The sequence below is a fragment of the Oncorhynchus mykiss genome, chromosome 19, assembly GCF_057628025.1.
Source record: "Oncorhynchus mykiss isolate SJ-2025 chromosome 19, ASM5762802v1, whole genome shotgun sequence".
Taxonomy (NCBI): domain Eukaryota; kingdom Metazoa; phylum Chordata; class Actinopteri; order Salmoniformes; family Salmonidae; genus Oncorhynchus; species Oncorhynchus mykiss.
In genome coordinates this window covers 18,540,233-18,561,838 of record NC_143040.1, presented here as the reverse complement: position 1 = coordinate 18,561,838, position 21,606 = coordinate 18,540,233, and the positions used below count along the sequence as shown (strand labels likewise).

The following is a 21,606-nucleotide window of genomic DNA, read 5'->3' as shown; positions in this document are numbered from 1 at the left end:
CTTCTGGGAACTGATGCTTATATCCAAAAGCGCAGAATACTATTACTATTATCTTCTATGCATTACTACAGAATAAGAGGATTGCCTTATTTGGGCAGAAAAACGTTCTGTGTTAAATTACAGTGGATACGGCGTGCCTACCAGGCGTGCCTACCAGGCATACACTTCTCCCAGCCTATATCTAGAACTTTCCATTCAACATCTTTCTCCTCTCTGTACATGTTTCTCCTTTAATAAAGTAGGAAGTACCATACATGCACTACTGGTCAAAAGTTTTAGAACACCTACTCATTCCAGAGTTTTTCTTTATTTTTACTATTTTCTACATTGTAGAATAGTAGTGAAGACATTACAACTATGAAATAACACATATGGAATCATGTAGTAACCAAAAAAGTGTTAAGGAAATCTAAATCTATTTAATATTCTTCAAATAGCCACCCTTTGCCTTCACAGCTTTGCATTCTCTCAACCAGCTTCATGGCATAGTCTCCTGGAATGCATTTCAATTAACAGGTGTGTTTTCTTAAAAGTTCATTTGTGGAATTGTTTTCCTTCTTAATGCGTTTGAGCCAATCAGTTGTGTTGTGACAAGGTAGGGGTGGTATATAGAAGATAGCCCTATTTGGGAAAAGACCAAGTCCATATTATGGCAAGAACAGCTCAAATAAGCAAAGAGAAACGACAGTCCATCATTACTTTAAGACATGAAGGTCAGTCAATGCGGACAATGTCAAGAACTTTGAAAGTTTCTTCAAGTGCAGTCGCAAATACCATCAAGCGCTATGATGAAACTGGCTATCATGAGGACTGCCACAGGAAAGGAAGACCCAGAGTTACCTCTGCTGTTGAGGGTAAGTTCATTAGAGTTACCAGCCTCCGAAATCTCAGCCCAAATAAATGCTTCACAGAGTTCAAGTAACAGACAACTGTTCAGAGGAGACTGTTTGAATCAGGCCTTCATTGTTGAAATGCTACAAAGAACCCACTACTAAAGGACACCAATGAGAAGAAGAGACTTGCCTGGGCCAGGAAATATGAGCAATGGACATTAGACCGGTGGAAATGTGTAGTTTGGTCTGGAGTCCAACCGCTGTGAGACGCAGAGTAGGTGAACGGTTGATCTCCGCATGTGTATTTCCCACCGTAAGGCATGGAGGAGGTGGTGTGATGATGCTTTGCTAGTGACACTGTGATTTATTTAGAATTCCAGGCACACTTAACCAGCATGGCTACCACAGCATTCTGCAGCGATACGCCATCCCATCAGGTTTGCGCTTAGTGGGAATATCATTTGTTTTTCAATAGGACAATGACCCAACACACCTCCAGGCTGTGTAAGGGCTATTTTACCAAGAAGGAGAGTGATGGAGTGCTGCATCAGATGACCTGGCCTCCACAATCCCCCGACCTCATCCAAATGAAGATGGTTTGCGATGAGTCGGACCGCAGAGTGAGGGAAAAGCAGCCAACAAGTGCTCAGCATATGTGGGAACTCCTTCAATACTGTTGGAAAAGGATCCCAGGTGAAAAATAAAGAAAAACCCTGGAATGAGTAGGTGTTCTAAAGCTTTTGACCGGTAGTGTAGGTTTGCAAAGGGAGGGTATATTACTGGAAAGTGTATCAGTAAACTACCAGACTTTTGGTAGCTTTCAAGGTTTTGGGAGAATTTTATACAGGTACTTCAGATTATCGCAGGTGTCTGTAATTATCTCTGGCCCTCTGTGTGGCCTTATCACATGTGAACAAAATATTTATATAATGACAAAGATGTAAAACATTATCCTAAATATAAACCATCAACTTAGTGAATTCCATTGGTGTGGGTTTCAGCATGAAATATTATTGATATATATATATATATATTTTACTATGTCCATGTCTTTGTTGTAAATGTTTCGGTGCCAAACTGGTGGCAATTGTGAAAAAAGTCAGTAGTAGGAGGAGTTGCAGAGTTAATTAAAATGAATGCCATTGTTGATTTTTTTAAATTAGTTGGACTATTTTCTCTTGATCCACATCCACTAGAAACTCATGGAGAATATGGACACGGATTTAAATAAATTATACTTTATATGAGTCTTTTTTATTATTCAAGTATAACTTACCAGAGTTACCATAGATTACCTGTTCATTTCCATAGTTACCATAGATTACCTGTTAATTTCCATAGTTACCATAGATTACCTGTTAATTTCCATAGTTACCTGTTAATTACCAGCGTTACCGTAGACGACCTGTTAATTACCAGAGTTACCATAGATGACCTGTTAATTACCAGCGTTACCGTGGATAACCTGTTAATTGCCAGCATTAGCGTAGACGACCTGTTAGCCAGGGTCACCGTAGACAACCTGTTAATTGCCAGCGAAGATTCCAGTAACTTTGGTAAATGACCAGTAGATTTATAACCCTAATCATACAGTATAGTACAGACAACTCCTCTCATCCTCTTCAAATCAGCAGTGAGCATATAGCCTTGCAGTTTTTTCGTCTACTTTAGATCAAAGATTCAGTATCACACATAAAAACCACTCCTCCTCTTGCAGTTCTTTCATCTACTTTAGATCAAACATACAGTATCACACATAAAAACCACTCCTCCAACCATAAGCATTTCACCTCTGACTTGCACTTTTCCCTCAGTTGAGATCACAGATGTATTGAAGAACGCAATGTTTCTTTCTCTCAGGGGATTTCCGGTCCTTAGTTCTCCACAGTAGGTGAAGGTGAGAACCAGAGTGAAGTGAAGTTCTCACCTGAGATTGATGTGAGCAAAAGTAGAATAAGATAACAAAGCGAGCGATTTGAAATGTGTTTTTCTTTCACCAGAGACAGTTAAAACCAAGTCCTAGATTAGAACACACATTCATCTGATATTGTACCGTGTGTTTAGTGGACTCGCTGTCTGAGAAACCGACCCTGAGAGTTTTTCTGTGTCAGACGCAACACCTTCAAATGCACCACACAGCGCAGTATAGACAATCCTCCCCTAAGAATGGTTCGCTACTTTCAAATCTACCCGAAATACAAACAACTGAGAGAGAGAATCAACCTGGAGACTATCAACTATCTGAGTCATTGTGAGTTAGTTGATATTCTATTAGACTAACTCACAATGACTCAGTTAGTTGATATTCTAATAGACTAACTCACAATGACTCAGATAGTTGATATTCTAATAGACTAACTCACAATGACTCAGATAGTTGATATTCTAATAGACTAACTCACAATGACTCAGATAGTTGATATTCTAATAGACTAACTCACAATGACTCAGATAGTTGATATTCTAATAGACTAACTCACAATGACTCAGATAGTTGATATTCTAATAGACTAACTCACAATGACTCAGATAGTTGATATTCTAATAGACTATCTGAGTCATTCTGAGTTAGTCTATTAGAATATCAACTATCTGAGTCATTGTGAGTGAACGTGGAAGCCAATGAAAACCAAATGTCTTCCATCGATTGCAAATGAACGTCGTGGAAGATAAGCACATATCTGTTTGAATATGGATTTTGGCATTTTAAGTTCCTTTTGGGTTTTTGTGGGAGGTTTGATCCTATTGAGGTTTTTTGCTTCACTGATTTGTGTGTGAGGTTGGATTGTTTGGAAGTGTGTGGGGTTGGATTGTTTGGAAGTGTGTGGGGTTGGATTGTGGGGAAGTGTGTGGGGTTGGATTGTGGGGAAGTGTGTGGGGTTGGATTGTGGGGAAGTGTGTGGGGTTGGATTGTGGGGAAGTGTGTGGGGTTGGATTGTGCTGAAGTGTGTGGGGTTGGATTGTGGGGAAGTGTGTGGGGTTGGATTGTGGGGAAGTGTGTGGGGTTGGATTGTGGGGAAGTGTGTGGGGTTGGATTGTGGGGAAGTGTGTGGGGTTGGATTGTGGGGAAGTGTGTGGGGTTGGATTGTGGGGAAGTGTGTGGGGTTGGATTGTGGGGAAGTGTGTGGGGTTGGATTGTGGGGAAGTGTGTGGGGTTGGATTGTGGGGAAGTGTGTGGGGTTGGATTGTGGGGAAGTGTGTGGGGTTGGATTGTGGGGAAGTGTGTGGGGTTGGATTGTGGGGAAGTGTGTGCATGTGTGCATTTTTGTGCGTGCGAGTATCCGTGTTGATAAAGTTTTCTCCTAATTGAAGTAAATGTGAATTAAAGACACCATTCTCCAGTCTCACACTGTTTCCGTACAAGCCCTCCAACATCCAAAGTGCCACCTACCCCTCTCTCACCTCAGAGATTCCTCTCTCTCACCCCAGAGAGGTAAACAGATTCCTCTCTACCCTCTCACCTTATAGAGGTAACAAGTTCCTCTCTACCCTCTGACCTCAGAGAGGTAAACATATTCCTCTCTACCCTCTCACCTCAGAGAGGTGCACAGACTCCTCTCTACCCTCTCTCACCTCAGAGAGGTGCACAGACTCCTCTCTACTCTCTCTCACCTCAGAGAGGTGCACAGACTCCTCTCTACCCTCTCTCACCTCAGAGAGGTGCACAGACTCCTCTCTACCCTCTCTCACCTCAGAGAGGTGCACAGATTCCTCTCTACCCTCTGGGTCATGTGTCAGGGGGTTAGTGGCAGCACGGGAGAGATGCTCCAGGTGGGTTTCGTCTACTAACGTATGCCGCATTCATTTGTTCAATCTCTCATTGGTTCTCTTGTTCGCCTGTTCAAAGGATCTCTGCTCATGTGTCATATTAGACTGCATGTGGTTTGCTGTGGTAATAGAATTGCTTATTGCGATGCTAACTCAATTATTCCTGAGAGCCCTTATCTGTGGTGCCGGGGTACGAGCCGTCTTGGCTCTGGATGATCATCAGCATTCAGCAGCTTGTGAATTTGAGAACAAAGGAGGTAGCTACCCCTCGGAGGCGAGAGGGCTCACCGAGGAGTAATTGAATTGTTTCTTGTTGTTGACGTTGTTGCCGGTGCCTGGCGCCGGCGCTGGCGAACACGGTGGGGAAGGCTAGCGAGGAGGAAAGCTAATCTTCTATCACTCCTTAATTTTACTAGCCCGCTAAACACACACACACACACACACACACACACACACACACACACACAGACACTCAGTTTTTGATGAACTCCTCTCCCTCTCCCCTGTTCTCTGGCACTCTCATTCACCCTCTCTCTCTTTTTCATTCTGCCTCCCTTTATCTCGCTCTCTCCTTTCCTCTCTTTCTCTCTCTCGCTCTGTCTCTGTCTGTATTTCTCCCTACCTCACCACCATCCCATCCCACTCATTCAATCTCCCTCTCTTCCCTCTGATTTCTTGCAGACAGAGCAGTTTGTGCATGCGCTCAAAGACGAGCTGGTGAAGAGCGCCTTGCTGGCCCTCCACGCTGCACAGCCCGGCTATGTTACGAAGAACCAGAACCAGACCCTGCCAGGCCACCAGGGTCACAGCCACCAGGACCACCCTAGTCCCAGCCAGAGGGGTCAACAAGGCCAGAGTCCACCCCAGAACCCAGGCCACAGTCCTGGGCAGCCATCGGCTACAGACAGCCCTGTGGTGGTGTGTAATAATGTGGATGGTGGCTCCCAGACGGCTCCCATCAGAGAAGACGGGCAGGCTCCTCTGAAGCGCCAGGACTCCATACCGTGCCATAAGGAGTACGACGAGGAGGAATGGGCAAGTCCTGCTGTTTCTATACCATCCTCTCACTCTGTGTCTGCTCTGCTCTGTCTGTCTGTGGGTCTCAATCTCTGTCCCCCTTCTTCCTCTCTCTCAATTCAATTCAAGGGCTGTAATGGCATGGGAAACATGTTAACATTGCCAAAACAAGTGAAATAAACAATAAAAAAATGAACAGTAAACATTACGCTCAAAGACGTTCCAGAAGAATAAAGACATTTCAAATGTCATATTATGTACAGTGTTGTAACTATGTGCAAATAGTTAAAGTACAAAAAGGAAAATAATCAAAATATAAAAATGGGTTGTATTTACAATGGTGTTTGTTCTTCACTGGTTGCCCTTTTCTTGTGGCAACAGGTAAACAAATCTTGCTGCTGTCATGGTACACTGGTATTTCACCCAATAGTTCATCAAAATTGGACTTGTTTTCAAATTCTTTGTGGGTCTGTTTTAATCTGAGGGAAATATTTGTCTCTAATATCGTCATACATTGGGCAGGAGGTTAGGAAGTGCAGCTCAGTTTCCAAATCATTGTGTGGGCAGTGTGCACATAGCCTGTCTTCTCTTGAGAGCCATGTCTGCCTACGGCAGCCTTTCTCAATAGCAATGCTATGCTCACTGAGTCTGTACATAGTCAAAGCTCACTCACTCTCTCTGTTTGTCTTTCTCTCTGTCTCTCTCTATCGCTCTCTCACTCTCTCTGTCTCTGTCACTCTCTCTGTCTCTCTCACTCTCTGTCTCGGTCTCTCTCTCTATCTCTCTCTCTCTCTCCCTCTTTGCCAGTGCAAGTCTAAAATTGGCTGTATCTGATGATAAATAAATGTTAGTATCAGTTACAGAAGTCTTAAGAAACTGTGTGTGCGCGTGCCGTGCGTGCTAATAGAAACGATGGGGAATGAAGCCAGAGCTAACAGCAGGGACTTAGCCGGAGTCACACACTACAATTCCTAATCAGCCATCAAACAACTGTCTGCCTTTGAGAAGAGTTTAAAAACACTCACCTCTGAGACAAAGGACATCCAAACTGCACTCCAACACACACACACTAAGCCATGCTTGGCAAGCCTAATTACTTTCCCCAACAGGCAGAAAGTGAATAAATCAATTAAAGAAGGTGGGTATTATGAGGACAATACGAAACAGAGGAGTTTGGAGGCTTTCCGCTCCAAAGTAGAAGAGCACTTTGAGAGTTATCTCTTCAAGCAGGCTGCAATTGCCATCGGAAACATACTGTGACCTCTCGGGTTGAGTTTCCTGAGAGTACAGAAACTCTTCATAGTGCTTCTGTGACCGATTTGATTTTGAGACAATGAAAGTTAAAGGCTAGTAGAAATCTGGTGATAAGGGCTTTGAACAGCCAATGTCCAATCATACTCAAACCCACTGTAGTGGCCCAAGGCAGAGATATACATCCATATTTAACATGGTTGATATTATTTATTACATTCTATGTTTTATGATCAAATAGTACCTTGAACATCGTGGTTCGATAACAGACAGGTGTGGAACGTGGATTGGTCTTCCAGACAGATCACATGGGGTGGCAGGTAGCCTAGTGGTTAGAGCGTTGGACTAGTAAACAAAAGGTTACAAGATTGAATCCCCGAGCTGACAAGATAAAAATATGTTGTTCTGCCCCTGAGCAAGGCAGTTAACCCACTGTTCCTAGGCCGTCATTGTAAATACGTCTTAATTGACTTGCCTAGTTAAATAAAATAAAAGTAAACATGCAAATTGACATCTTTCCTTTTCACACACACACACACACACACTCACACACAGAGGCCAGGTGCTGATGTTGTGTTTGTCTCCTCTAGGACAGGGTGTGGGCCGACGTGGCGAAGAGCCTCAACTGTGTCATCGCCATGGTGGACAAGCTCCAGGAGCAGGAACCAATCAACAACAACCAGGAACAACTAATCCCTAAGCAAGTCCTGGCTGACGTCATCACCTCCCACAACCCTGGTAAGAGTTTCACCGCTGAATGTGTCATATATCAAAGAGTGACTCAAGTAAGAGTTAACAGAAAAACACGGCTCTACATCCATAACAATGTCCTATAGCCTAGTCCCAGATCTATTCAGATCTATCTATACAGTTATATAGTCCTGCAATACCAACCAGAAAGAGTTCCATAGAGTCCTGGATCTAGATGGCACAAGCTCTCGTCCTCGGTCTTAACTCCTTCTCACCATAGGGTGGCAGTCACGTCCCACGACAGCCAGTATTTGGTCTGCACAAAATCTACACACACACACACTCAGACTCTCAGAACTGACAGAATGAAGCACAGGAGGTTGGTGGCACCTTAGTCGGGGAGGACGGGCTCGTGGTAATGACCGGATAATACAGCTAAATACGTCACACGTGATGCCATTCTATTCGCTCCGTTCCAGCCATTATTATGAGCCCTCCTCCCCTCAGCAGCCTCCTCTGGAATTAAGGTAAGAAGGAGAGAGTGCATAAATAACCACAGAGAAGTGGAGCAAGGACCTCTTGTTATTCACACCCAGACGTTATCTCCCCTGCATCCAATCAAATCCTCTCTCAGGCCTCTGCTCAGACGAGGGCGTGTCGTGTCTCTACTAATGCCAAGTGGTTGGCAGATTGGTGCAAGCTTAAGCCTGACTGGGCGAAGGTGTTGGCTCCCGTATCAGGATAGTGTGCGTGTGCATGTTGGTGAATCATTAGTGTGTATGAGCATGGCAGCCGATCTAGTGACACGTCTTTGTCCAAACATTCACAGAGGTAAGCAGGACCTGCAGCATTTTATTAAGGTAGAGAACAGACACAGGGAGTAAACAGGACCTGCAGCCTTTTATTAAGGTAGAGAACAGACACAGGGAGTAAACAGGACCTGCAGCCTTTTATTAAGGTAGAGAACAGACACAGGGAGTAAACAGGACCTGCAGCCTTTTATTAAGGTAGAGAACAGACACAGGGAGTAAACAGGACCTGCAGCCTTTTATTAAGGTAGAGAACAGACCACAGGGAGTAAACAGGACCTACAGCATTTTATTAAGGTAGAGAACAGACCACAGGGAGTAAACAGGACCTGCAGCCTTTTATTAAGGTAGAGAACAGACACAGGGAGTAAACAGGACCTACAGCCTTTTATTAAGGTAGAGAACAGACCACAGGGAGTAAACAGGACCTGCAGCCTTTTATTAAGGTAGAGAACAGACCACAGGGAGTAAACAGGACCTGCAGCCTTTTATTAAGGTAGAGAACAGACCACAGGGAGTAAACAGGACCTACAGCCTTTTATTAAGGTAGAGAACAGACCACAGGGAGTAAACAGGACCTGCAGCCTTTTATTAAGGTAGAGAACAGACCACAGGGAGTAAACAGGACCTACAGCCTTTTATTAAGGTAGAGAACAGACCACAGGGAGTAAACAGGACCTACAGCCTTTTATTAAGGTAGAGAACAGACCACAGGGAGCAAACAGGACCTACAGCCTTTTATTAAGGTAGAGCACAGATCACAGGGAGTAAACAGGACCTGCAGCCTTTTATTAAGGTAGAGAACAGACCACAGGGAGTAAACAGGACCTACAGCCTTTTATTAAGGTAGAGAACAGACCACAGGGAGTAAACAGGACCTACAGCCTTTTATTAAGGTAGAGAACAGACCACAGGGAGTAAACAGGACCTACAGCCTTTTATTAAGGTAGAGAACAGACCACAGGGAGTAAACAGGACCTACAGCCTTTTATTAAGGTAGAGAACAGACCACAGGGAGTAAACAGGACCTACAGCCTTTTATTAAGGTAGAGAACAGACCACAGGGAGTAAACAGGACCTACAGCCTTTTATTAAGGTAGAGAACAGACCACAGGGAGTAAACAGGACCTACAGCCTTTTATTAAGGTAGAGAACAGACCACAGGGAGTAAACAGGACCTACAGCCTTTTATTAAGGTAGAGAACAGACCACAGGGAGTAAACAGGACCTGCAGCCTTTTATTAAGGTAGAGAACAGACACAGGGAGTAAACAGGACCTGCAGCCTTTTATTAAGGTAGAGAACAGACCACAGGGAGTAAACAGGACCTGCAGCCTTTTATTAAGGTAGAGAACAGACCACAGGGAGTAAACAGGACCTGCAGCCTTTTATTAAGGTAGAGAACAGACACAGGGAGTAAACAGGACCTGCAGCCTTTTATTAAGGTAGAGAACAGACCACAGGGAGTAAACAGGACCTGCAGCCTTTTATTAAGGTAGAGAACAGACACAGGGAGTAAACAGGACCTGCAGCCTTTTATTAAGGTAGAGAACAGACCACAGGGAGTAAACAGGACCTGCAGCCTTTTATTAAGGTAGAGAACAGACCACAGGGAGTAAACAGGACCTGCAGCCTTTTATTAAGGTAGAGAACAGACCACAGGGAGTAAACAGGACCTACAGCCTTTTATTAAGGTAGAGAACAGACCACAGGGAGTAAACAGGACCTGCAGCCTTTTATTAAGGTAGAGAACAGACCACAGGGAGTAAACAGGACCTGCAGCCTTTTATTAAGGTAGAGAACAGACCACAGGGAGTAAACAGGACCTGCAGCCTTTTATTAGGGTAGAGAACAGACACAGGGAGTAAACAGGACCTACAGCATTTTATTAAGGTAGAGAACAGACCACAGGGAGTAAACAGGACCTGCAGCCTTTTATTAAGGTAGAGAACAGACCACAGGGAGTAAACAGGACCTACAGCCTTTTATTAAGGTAGAGAACAGACCACAGGGAGTAAACAGGACCTGCAGCCTTTTATTAAGGTAGAGAACAGACACAGGGAGTAAACAGGACCTACAGCCTTTTATTAAGGTAGAGAACAGACACAGGGAGTAAACAGGACCTGCAGCCTTTTATTAAGGTAGAGAACAGACCACAGGGAGTAAACAGGACCTGCAGCCTTTTATTAAGGTAGAGAACAGACACAGGGAGTAAACAGGACCTACAGCCTTTTATTAAGGTAGAGAACAGACCACAGGGAGTAAACAGGACCTGCAGCCTTTTATTAAGGTAGAGAACAGACACAGTGAGTAAACAGGACCTGCAGCCTTTTATTAAGGTAGAGAACAGACACAGGGAGTGGTCATCCTCAACTGTTTGAAGAGAAAGGGAAGATTAATGAGTTATTTTTTCTCTGTGGCGCTGTTCAGGCCGAGGGCTGTGATTGGTCCAGCCAAGACTCCCATTGACAAGGCATTGTGGGAGTTTGTCTGTTTTGACAGGGACCGGTGGGAAAAGGAAGGGTTGAATGTGTGTATAGTGTGTTTTCAAAACGAGATGAGGCATGATTTGTTTGGCAAGGGGAACCCAGATGTTGAGTGCTAAGATTTTTTAAAATCTGCTTTGTGTGGGGGTGGAGGAGATGTGTGTGTGTGTGTGTGTGTGCGTACTTGTTTTCAATTTGTGAGTGAAAGAGAGGGAGAAAAAGGGAGCAAGAAAGGTGAGGGGGAGTGTGCGATTAAAGAGATTTGATGAGCTTTTCCTGGCTTTTGTTGACATAAGCAGTCAGTGGGGAAAAAAACTATATTAAAAGTTTTTCCATAATGGTGTTCCTCACACCATCACATGTAGGCTTCGTCACAGCATTGGAGCCATGAAAGAAAGGGGGATACCTAGTCAGTTGTACAACTGAATGCATTCAACTGAAATGTGTCTCCTCTGAATCAGAGGGGTGCGGGGGGGCTGCCTAAATCGACATCCATGGCTCCTGGGGAACAGTGGGTTAACTGCCTTGATCAGGGACAGAACGACAGATTTGTACCTTGTCAGCTTCGGGATTCGATCCAGCAACCTTTTGGTTACTGGCCAAACACGCCTACCCGCCAGGCTACTTCCCACCCCCATGCAGAATACATAGGCAGCCGAGTTCCTTTAAAAAAAATAGAATCCATGGACAACACTGCCCCCTATTGACCATCACTTGTCCCAGCATCACAGTGCGGTGGCCTCGTGGCATAGCCACGGGAAGTAGTTTGGGGGTGGGTGCGCTGAAGACATCTTTATTGTCGGTCCATTAATACAGGACTAGTAAAGGCCCACTACACTACTTTTGTTATAGAAAAAAAGCGGCCTAACCCGGACGACGCTGGGCCAATTGTGTGTCGCCCCATGAGCCTCCCGGTCACAACCAACTGTGGCAGAACCTGGGCTCAGACCCAGAATCTCTGTTGACACAGCTAGCACTGCGATGCAGTGCCTTAGACCACTACTCCACCCGGGAGGCCCTCACTTGCACACAGTTTGATAAAACTTGGCAGGTAGGTTGGCCCAAACATCTTGGAGAACTAAACACAGTTCTTCTGTGGATTTAGGCAGCCTCAGGTGCTTCTCTCTTTTCATTTATTCCCAGACAGACTCGATGATGTTGAGATCAGGGCTCTGTGGGGGCCATACCATCACTTCCAGGACTCCTCGTTCTTCTTTACGCTGAAGATAGTTCTTAATAACTTTCGCTGTATGTTTGGGTTTGTTGTCATGCTGCAGAATAGGGGGCAATCAGATGCCTCCCTGATGGTAACCCACAACCCTGACATTGCAAGCACCATTTGTACTGGTCCCCCGTGGGAATCAAACCCACAACCCTGGCATTGCAAGCACCATTTGTACTGGTCCCCCGTGGGAATCAAACCCACAACCCTGGCATTGCAAGCACCATTTGTACTGGTCCCCCGTGAGAATCAAACCCACAACCCTGGCATTGCAAGCACCATGCTCTACCAACTGATCATCACAAACCACTTGATGTCTCAATGTACTTCACTTCTGTTTTCTGCATTGTTTTTCTTCATGGTGATGGAAAGTCAACAGGTACAAACCTAGATGACCAGCCTATGTACAATACATTAATGTACATTTACATTAAGTGGTTTGTAAGGATGGTAAATTAGTACTGCACAAAAATTGGTTGTTTTTCCATGTTATTCCATGTTATTCCATGTTAATTTGAAGGTAGACCTTGAAATACATCCACAGGTACACCTCCAATTGACTAAAATAATGTCAGTTAGCCTATCAGAGGCTTCTAAAGCCATGACAACATTTTCTGGAATTTTCCAAGCTGTTTAAAAACCTCTTCATCCTACCCCCTCCTTTTTCGAACATTCTGTTAAAAATCGCGCAACATTTCAGCGTCCTGCTACTCATGCCAGGAATATAGTATATGCATATGATTAGTATGTGTGGATAGAAAACACTCTGAAGTTTCTAAAACTGGTTAAATCACGGCTGTGACTATAACAGAGCGTGTGTTTCATCGAAAAGCGCAAGAAAAACTGGTCACTGAAAGCTGAAAAAAGTATCCATGCGCCCCTTTCATGTATTGTTTAAAGGAAACCAAATTTAATATGGAGACGGATGCAATTCCTACAGCTTCCACACGATGTCGCCAAAAACGTCATTTTCATTGACAAAAATCCTTTGAGACATTACCAATAGATCCGTCATTCCATCCAGCCTACAACAATCGATTTTGGAAGATTGAAAAATGGACACTGTTTTCTTGAGTAGCTGCTATTGAATACAGATCGCCCAGTGATCAATTTGATCGCTTATTAACGTTTACAAATACCTAAAGTTGGGTTATAAAAGTAGGTTGAGGTGTTTTGTCAAAGAATATAGGCAACTTATATAATTTTTAAGCATGACGTTGCGTGTTGGAAGAGAGCTTTTTTCCTGATGCAGACAGGCTTTACAAATGGATATTTTGGGCATTCATGGACGGATTTAATCGGGATAAAGACCAATTTGTGATGTTTATGGGACATATAGGAGTGCCAACAAAGAATATCATCAAAGGTAATGAATGTTTTATATTTTATTTCTGCGTTTTTGTGTAGCGCCGGCTACGCTAATTCTTTTGTTTACGTCGCCTTCAGGCATTTTGGGGTGTTGCATGCTATCAGATAATAGCTTCTCATGCTTTCGCCGAAAAGCATTTTAAAAATCTGACTTGTTGGCTAGATTCACAACGAGTGTAGCTTTAATTCAATACCCTGCATGTGTATTTTAATGAACGTTTGAGTTTTAACGAGTACATTTAGCATTTAGCGTAGCGCATTTGCATTTCCAGGTGCCTACTTGAGACGTCTGCGTCTCAAGTAGGATCAAGAAGTTAAAGGCACAGTCAACTTAGTGTATGTAAACTTCTGACCCACTGGAATTGTGGTACAGTGAATTATAAGTGAACTAATCTGTCTGTAAACAATTGTTGGAAATTTGTGGAGTGGTTGAAAAACGAGTTTTAATGACTCCAACCTAAGTGTATGTAAACTTCTGATTTCAACTGTATATCAGTCCACTACGGAGGTCTATATCAGTCCACTACGGAGGTCTATATCAGTCCACTACGGAGGTCCATATCAGTCCACTACGGAGGTCTATATCAGTCCACTACGGAGGTCTATATCAGTCCACTACAGAGGTCTATATGGTCGCTAATTATAGTAAAGGCCCAGTGCACTACTTTGGTGAGAAAAATATATTTTCAAAAAAGTATATATTTTTGTATTCATATATTTTGTTTTATTCAGATTTTTAGGGGGTGTGGGGGGCCTCCTGGTCAGCTTTAGTCTGTCAAGCCAGACAATCTCTTATCCTTTCACGTCTATGAAAACAGTCAGTCTGGAAATGGACCAGGAGACATGGAACAGTCATTATGAAAAACCAGCCTCTTGGGTTCATACTGCAGTATCCAACAGTCATTATGAAACACCAGCCTCTTGGGTTCATACTGCAGTATCCAACAGTCATTATGAAACACCAGCCTCTTGGGTTCATACTGCAGTATCCAACAGTCATTATGAAACACCAGCCTCTTGGGTTCATACTGCAGTATCCAACAGTCATTATGAAACACCAGCCTCTTGGGTTCATACTGCAGTATCCACCAGGCATTATGAAACACCAGCCTCTTGGGTTCATACTGCAGTATCCACCAGACATTATGAAACACCAGTCTCTTGGGTTCATACTGCAGTATCCACCAGGCATTATGAAACACCAGCCTCTTGGGTTCATACTGCAGTATCCACCAGGCATTATGAAACACCAGCCTCTTGGGTTCATACTGCAGTATCCACCAGGCATTATGAAACACCAGTCTCTTGGGTTCATACTGCAGTATCCAACAGTCATTATGAAACACCAGCCTCTTGGGTTCATACTGCAGTATCCAACAGTCATTATGAAACACCAGCCTCTTGGGTTCATACTGCAGTATCCACCAGGCATTATGAAACACCAGCCTCTTGGGTTCATACTGCAGTATCCAACAGTCATTATGAAAAACCAGCCTCTTGGGTTCATACTGCAGTATCCAACAGTCATTATGAAACACCAGCCTCTTGGGTTCATACTGCAGTATCCAACAGGCATTATGAAACACCAGTCTCTTGGGTTCATACTGCAGTATCCACCAGGCATTATGAAACACCAGCCTCTTGGGTTCATACTGCAGTATCCAACAGTCATTATGAAACACCAGCCTCTTGGGTTCATACTGCAGTATCCAACAGTCATTATGAAACACCAGCCTCTTGGGTTCCTACTGCTGTATCCAACAGTCATTATGAAACACCAGCCTCTTGGGTTCATACTGCAGTATCCAACAGTCATTATGAAACACCAGCCTCTTGGGTTCATACTGCTGTATCCAACAGGCATTATGAAACACCAGACTCTTGGGTTCATACTGCAGTATCCAACAGGCATTATGAAACACCAGTCTCTTGGGTTCATACTGCAGTATCCACCAGGCATTATGAAACACCAGCCTCTTGGGTTCATACTGCTGTATCCAACAGGCATTATGAAACACCAGCCTCTTGGGTTCATACTGCAGTATCCAACAGTCATTATGAAACACCAGCCTCTTGGGTTCATACTGCAGTATCCAACAGTCATTATGAAACACCAGCCTCTTGGGTTCCTACTGCTGTATCCAACAGTCATTATGAAACACCAGCCTCTTGGGTTCATACTGCAGTATCCAACAGGCATTATGAAACACCAGCCTCTTGGGTTCATACTGCAGTATCCAACAGGCATTATGAAACACCAGTCTCTTGGGTTCATACTGCAGTTTCCAACAGGCATTATGAAACACCAGACTCTTGGGTTCATACTGCAGTATCCAACAGGCATTATGAAACACCAGACTCTTGGGTTCATACTACAGTTTCCAACAGGCATTATGAAACACCAGACTCTTGGGTTCATACTGCAGTATCCAACAGGCATTATGAGACATCAGCCTCTTGGATTCCTACTGCTGTATCCAACAGGCATTATGAAACACCAGCCTCTTGGGTTCATACTGCAGTATCCAACAGGCATTATGAAACACCAGCCTCTTGGGTTCATACTGCAGTTTCCAACAGGCATTATGAGACATCAGCCTCTTGGATTCATACTGCAGTATCCAACAGTCATTATGAAACACCAGCCTCTTGGGTTCCTACTGCTGTATCCAACAGGCATTATGAAACACCAGCCTCTTGGGTTCCTACTGCTGTATCCAACAGGCATTATGAAACACCAGCCTCTTGGGTTCATACTGCAGTTTCCAACAGGCATTATGAAACACCAGCCTCTTGGGTTCACTCCACTTGACCACTACATTCTCAAACCTCACTTAACCTGGATGGACTTTCTGCCTTGACCCCACTGATGTTTGATATATATTTGCTTCAGATAAGTTTTGGATCCACAATTGTTTCTAAATTGGAGACCCTAGAAGCTAAACAAACTATCTAAACTATGAACAAATAATTTAGATGCAACTAAATTAGATGTGTTAGAGCTGCAACCAGCTGCAAAACATTTCTCAAACATTTAAACAAACCACTGAAAGGGTGTTCAGTCCTTGGAGAACATACCGTAACTGAAGTTTTGAAACATTCTTCAAGATGGCAACCTAACATTTCCATCAACAATTCTCATCGTCTTTAATGCTGATGCATTTCTAGGCTCCTTAATCAGCACAACTAAAGATGTAGTGAAATCAGGACACATCAAGATTCCAACATAAACTGTGTAATATATGGTTCTCATGCCTTCTCCTGTCATGTCTCTCTGTATGTTGCAGAAGGGGATTGGCGGGAGCAGCTCTGCCCTCTGGTGGTGAGGTTGAAGGAGTGCGTCGCGGAGGTGGTGGTGCGGGCCAGGAGGGCCATGACCTTCGTCCTGCTGCAGGAGGCGGCCTGCAGCATCCCCCAGGGACTGTTCCTCAAGCAGAGGAGGGATGTGGTCTTCAGTCAGGCGGTAGGTGGCCACCTGTGAAATGAGGACTCCACTTTGGAAACAGCCTTAAGATATTTGTTGCAATTGATTTGTCATGTCAAGGCTCTTTAACCAATGCCAACGTTTTTTAAGCTGTTAGGAAGCTAGTTATGATGTCCAGTATCAAACCACCATTCAACGGCATGTGTTTGTTTACATAATATACACAAGCGATTAGTTAGCATTTCACTGACTATGTTTCTACTGAAACACAGCTCCTAATCCTAACATATGCAGTAATTGGAAGTGATCCAGCAAGTCTTTGAAACTGATCCTGCTGCAGCTCAGACTACTTGCAAGAAAATTACATTCAGAGATTGTTTGAATTACCTTGTGACCTAGATAAACAGGTCATTTATCAGCTGATAATGCCTTAGAATGTCATAATGTTCCAAACATAATCTCTGCAGCAGGGGGTCAACTCAGTCCACAGTTGGGCGGTAGGCTTTTGTGTGAATTAGGGCTGAACCCCATTAGTTGACTGGAATGACATGGACCTCTGCATTTATTTTTGGCCAAGTGTTTCTGTAATTACACAAAGACAAATATAATTGTGCCCATCTCAGTGAACTAATCCATTGCGAAGGCCTAGACTAAAAGCCAATTTATGTTTGATCTGAAAATGTGGTCGGAGGCTCCATATGGAAGGTGTGAGGCAATTATGGAGCCTCCAGAGGCACGCAGAGGCCAAGTCGAGCTCTGTACCACATCGCCATGCACCTCTTAAATGTTGTAACAATGCAGGGGGCTCTGAATAGCTCTGCATTGACATGCTTGGTTGACGGTAGTTGTGGCCGGTACATCCTGTATAAACACAATCTCACTTCCTTGACAACTTCCTTTACAACAGCTCTTCACTGCTCCGTGAAGCTCAAGAAGTATGAATGCCCTGATTTCTGCAGAGGCCGTATCACAGTAAATGCTGCATGGCCAATGCAGACGTCGGATTGACCATGCAGAACCCAGATGCACAATGCACTTCTCTCTCCAGAATGAGCTCTCTCCTGTCAATTTGTGCACATTCATTTTTCACAACTTTATTGTGTGTATTGTTTACGGTTGGTTGTTAGTGTATATCACGTTTCATTACCTATATCACCAGTAGTACATTTACCATCATTAATTCCTATAATTTCTAATATACAATGTCTGATAGTATTTCTGATTGGCCTAATATACCACCCCTAATGAGCTGTGGAGCTTCTCAAAATAACATTTTCTTCACTTCAGACAGCAAGCAAACTGTCTTTTTTTTACATCCTTCGAGAATGACAATAGTTCCTCAATGTATTTGAAAAATCTTTCCAGCTCTCTCCCTTTTGGTAACCACTCAGCGTGAAAGGGAAAAATGTCGTGCTCTGATCCCGTGGAAACATCAAAAAATAGTTCTACCTGATTACTCCTTATCAGTGCTTGACTTGGACTTAAATAGGTTCCCGTACTCATTTTGGGTGCTGCTACTGTTTTATATTTAAGTGCAGGAGCTCCACAATACTTTTGACATAATATTCACAAGCATTAGAACATTCTAGGTGCTGCTACTAGCTCCGGTGAGCTCCTGCCCAAGTCAAGCACTGCATCTTTTCCCATGCGCAAATACCCTACAGCTGTGTCTGTCTCGAGCTCACTGGAAATGGGCCCCAGAATATTTTTTTTATCATGATATTTTCTATCTGCAGGCTGCAATGAAGGCCTTATTATAAATGAAATGAAAGTCTTCCACGTAAATGTGCATAGAATAACTATAACTGGCACAAAGATCAGTAGAAAGGGTAAGATAAATTGGCATTCCACATGAGAATGGTTGCAGACTCCTCGTGTAGCTTATTACTGGCAACTTCAGGAGAGTAATGGACGAATCTGCGAAAGCCAGCAGGAGCGAGAGAATGGTTGAGTCAGGTTAAGTTTTTTTTCTCCTGGTTATCTAGATCTCTGGCTCCCTCTTGAGTAAGTTGTGTGTTATTTAATCAAACAGTAAGCTTAAAGCATCTGACAAGCTCAATGCATATAGTTGATTTTATTGAAACACATTTATTGAAACACATATTTTTGGGGACGGGGACTGCCCTAATTGTGAATGCCTTACCCTTTGCCCAACTGGATACAGAGATAAAAAATATATAAATGGATGATGTGGATAAATTATATAGTGTGCCGTGTTGCTTTTTGATTGAACCCTGACGATGTGCCGTGTTGCTTTTTCATTGAATCCTGTGTGTGTGTGTGTGTGTGTGTGTGTGTGTGTGTGTGTGTGTGTGTGTGTGTGTGTGTGTGTGTGTGTGTGTGTGCAGCTAGCTGCGTTGGCGTGTGGTTTCGTCATGAGGCTGTACGCGGGGATGGAGGATAAGGGCTTCCTCAGGCAGCTCCACCTAGTGGGCCTGGTGGCACAGTTTGAAAGCCTGCTAAGCACCTACAGTGAGTACTCTAGTAGGGTCAAAGGTCAACTGTCTTACACACTGATCTAAGGTCTGTTTTTGAATTTCCACCCCTATTGAGGGAAGGTAAGCTCATCCGAGATATGTGTCTAAAGGGGACTTTTACCTAAAGGATTACCCAATTTGAAAGGTCCTTCAAGATTAACAAAGAGTATAGGAAGTTGTATAACATGCTTTTATACAAGTAACGCACAGTTAATAAAGATGGTACCAATTGATAATTGTTTGTACCATTTGTCATAATTGTGCATTACCATGATAGAATGTGTAATGCAGTTTAAAACCATTATATTTCCATGATCCACTTCTATGCCATTGTATAAATTAGACAATACCATGGTATTATTTAGGTGCATGGCAGTACCATCATCCTTCAAAGCTAAAACCATAGTACATTTCCATGATTCAGATCTATACCATAGTATAAATTATGCAATAACATGGTCATATTTAGGAACAATGGTAATTTCATGGTAGTACCATCATACTTCAAGGCTAAAACCATGGTACATTTCCTGAGATTAAGACTGTACCATGGTATTAGTGAAAATACAATAGGATTAACATGGTTATGAATGAAAGTACCATAGTGGTACCATGGTACATTTTTGTAAGGGATAGTTTGAAGGCATGTACTGCAGAAAGATTATCTGGTTACCATGGAGACTGCCTGATTCACTGACTAAAAGTCTCATGAAAGAGAGAGAACTTCTACGATCAAGACACGATTTTAAAAAATGCCTCAGAAGATAACAAAGCACTTCATGTAGTTACTTTCTTATGAACTTGTTTATATTACTTTCTAGTACGTCAAGCTAGTTTGCAGAGTATCTAGCTAACTAGCCAGCTAGCTTTGTAGCTATGAATTGTTCATCTTCCATTGTTTAGCGAAGTAGCTAGCTGGTTGATGTTTTCCTTTTGTAAAAAGGACAGATTTAAGCAACAATCACCTCCCTAAATGCTGTTTACATTGATATCCATACTGAATGAAGCAGTTATGGACCTCATGGGCACCCTTAACTTTTCACTTAATTTAAGAGGGACTTCACCTTCAAATTATTTGTGCAATTGACTTAAAGTTAAGGAAACTTTAAGGGAAATGATAAGGGGAAATTAACGTAAGTTGTTTTATGCAACTGGGCCCTATTGCCCGTTTTGTTGCCCAGTGTATTTCTCCTACTATGACCCGAACAGATTGTCTACTTCAAGTGAATAGGAAGTAACCTCTAATTTACTAATTGGTGTTGCTGTTACAGGTGAGGAGATTGGCATGCTGGAGGACATGGAGGTGGGCATCTCAGACCTGCACCGGGTGGCCTTCAAGATCACCCAGGCCAAGACAGACAACCCCTGTGACCTGCAACCTGTAGTCATCGGCAGGCGGTGAGACTCTATTACCCAGCATCCTTTAACCAGTGGTTTTGTCATTACATGGGAGATTACATAGTGTGAAATATTTTTTTTTTTTGAGATCAGCTTGGGGACTTCATACATCATATCATACTGTAATACAGAGTAATACATTATTATTGATCCAACTTGGCAAATTGTTTTATCAGGTGTATCAGGTGTATAGCTTTTCCTATTCTCTCTTGGACAGATCTCAGTAAACATAACTGGTGATCGAGAAATGTGATGGGTGGAATAATGAGTAGCAGTGGTTCCTGTGTTTGGGTTTTCGTCACTGGTTATTTGGACAAATCATGATTTCGCAGGTGTTAGCCTATTTCAAATTTAGAAAGGGGAGTGCGCCTCCCGGGTGGCGAAGTAGTCTAAGGCACTGCATCTCAGCGCTAGCTGTGCCACCAGAGATTCTGGGTTTGAGCCCAGGCTCTGTCGCAGCCGGCTGCGCCCGGGAGGCCCATGGGGCGGCGCACAATTGGCCCAGCGTTGTCCGGGTTAGGGAGGGTTTGGCCAGAAGGGATATCCTTGTCTCATTTTGCACTAGCGACTCCTGTGGTCGCCAGGTGTACGGTGTTTCCTCCGACACATTGGTGCGGCTGGCTTCCCGGGTTAGATGTGCACTGTGTCAAGAAGCAGTGCGGCAAACAGTGCGGCTTGGTTGGGTCGTGTTTCGGAGGACGCATGGCTCTCGATCTTCGCCTCTCCCGAGTCCGTACGGGAGTTGCAGCAATGAGACAAGTCTGTAACTACTAACAATTGGATACCACGAAATTGGGGAGGAAAATGTTGTTTTTTTTAATAATGGGGAGGGCACATTTAGCCTGTAACTTGCAAATAGAGAGG

The 21,606-nt window shown here is 43.5% G+C and overlaps 1 protein-coding gene across 21 annotated transcripts in view; it reads left to right on the top strand.

The window, feature by feature from the left end:
* Positions 1 to 21,606, top strand: part of LOC110498640 (type II inositol 3,4-bisphosphate 4-phosphatase) — a 284,799-nt gene that overhangs the window by 245,299 nt on the left and 17,894 nt on the right. For all 21 annotated transcript variants that reach the window (XR_016488810.1, XR_016488813.1, XR_016488812.1 and 18 more), the window contains 5 exons: positions 5,283 to 5,636; positions 7,460 to 7,607; positions 16,731 to 16,906; positions 19,216 to 19,339; positions 20,616 to 20,742. Coding sequence is in view for 16 of the 21 variants with exons in the window: in XM_036954244.2 (XP_036810139.2) it covers positions 5,283 to 5,636; positions 7,460 to 7,607; positions 16,731 to 16,906; positions 19,216 to 19,339; positions 20,616 to 20,742 (929 nt within the window). In the remaining 5 variants the exon portion in view is untranslated. The remainder of the gene's footprint in view (positions 1 to 5,282; positions 5,637 to 7,459; positions 7,608 to 16,730; positions 16,907 to 19,215; positions 19,340 to 20,615; positions 20,743 to 21,606) is intronic.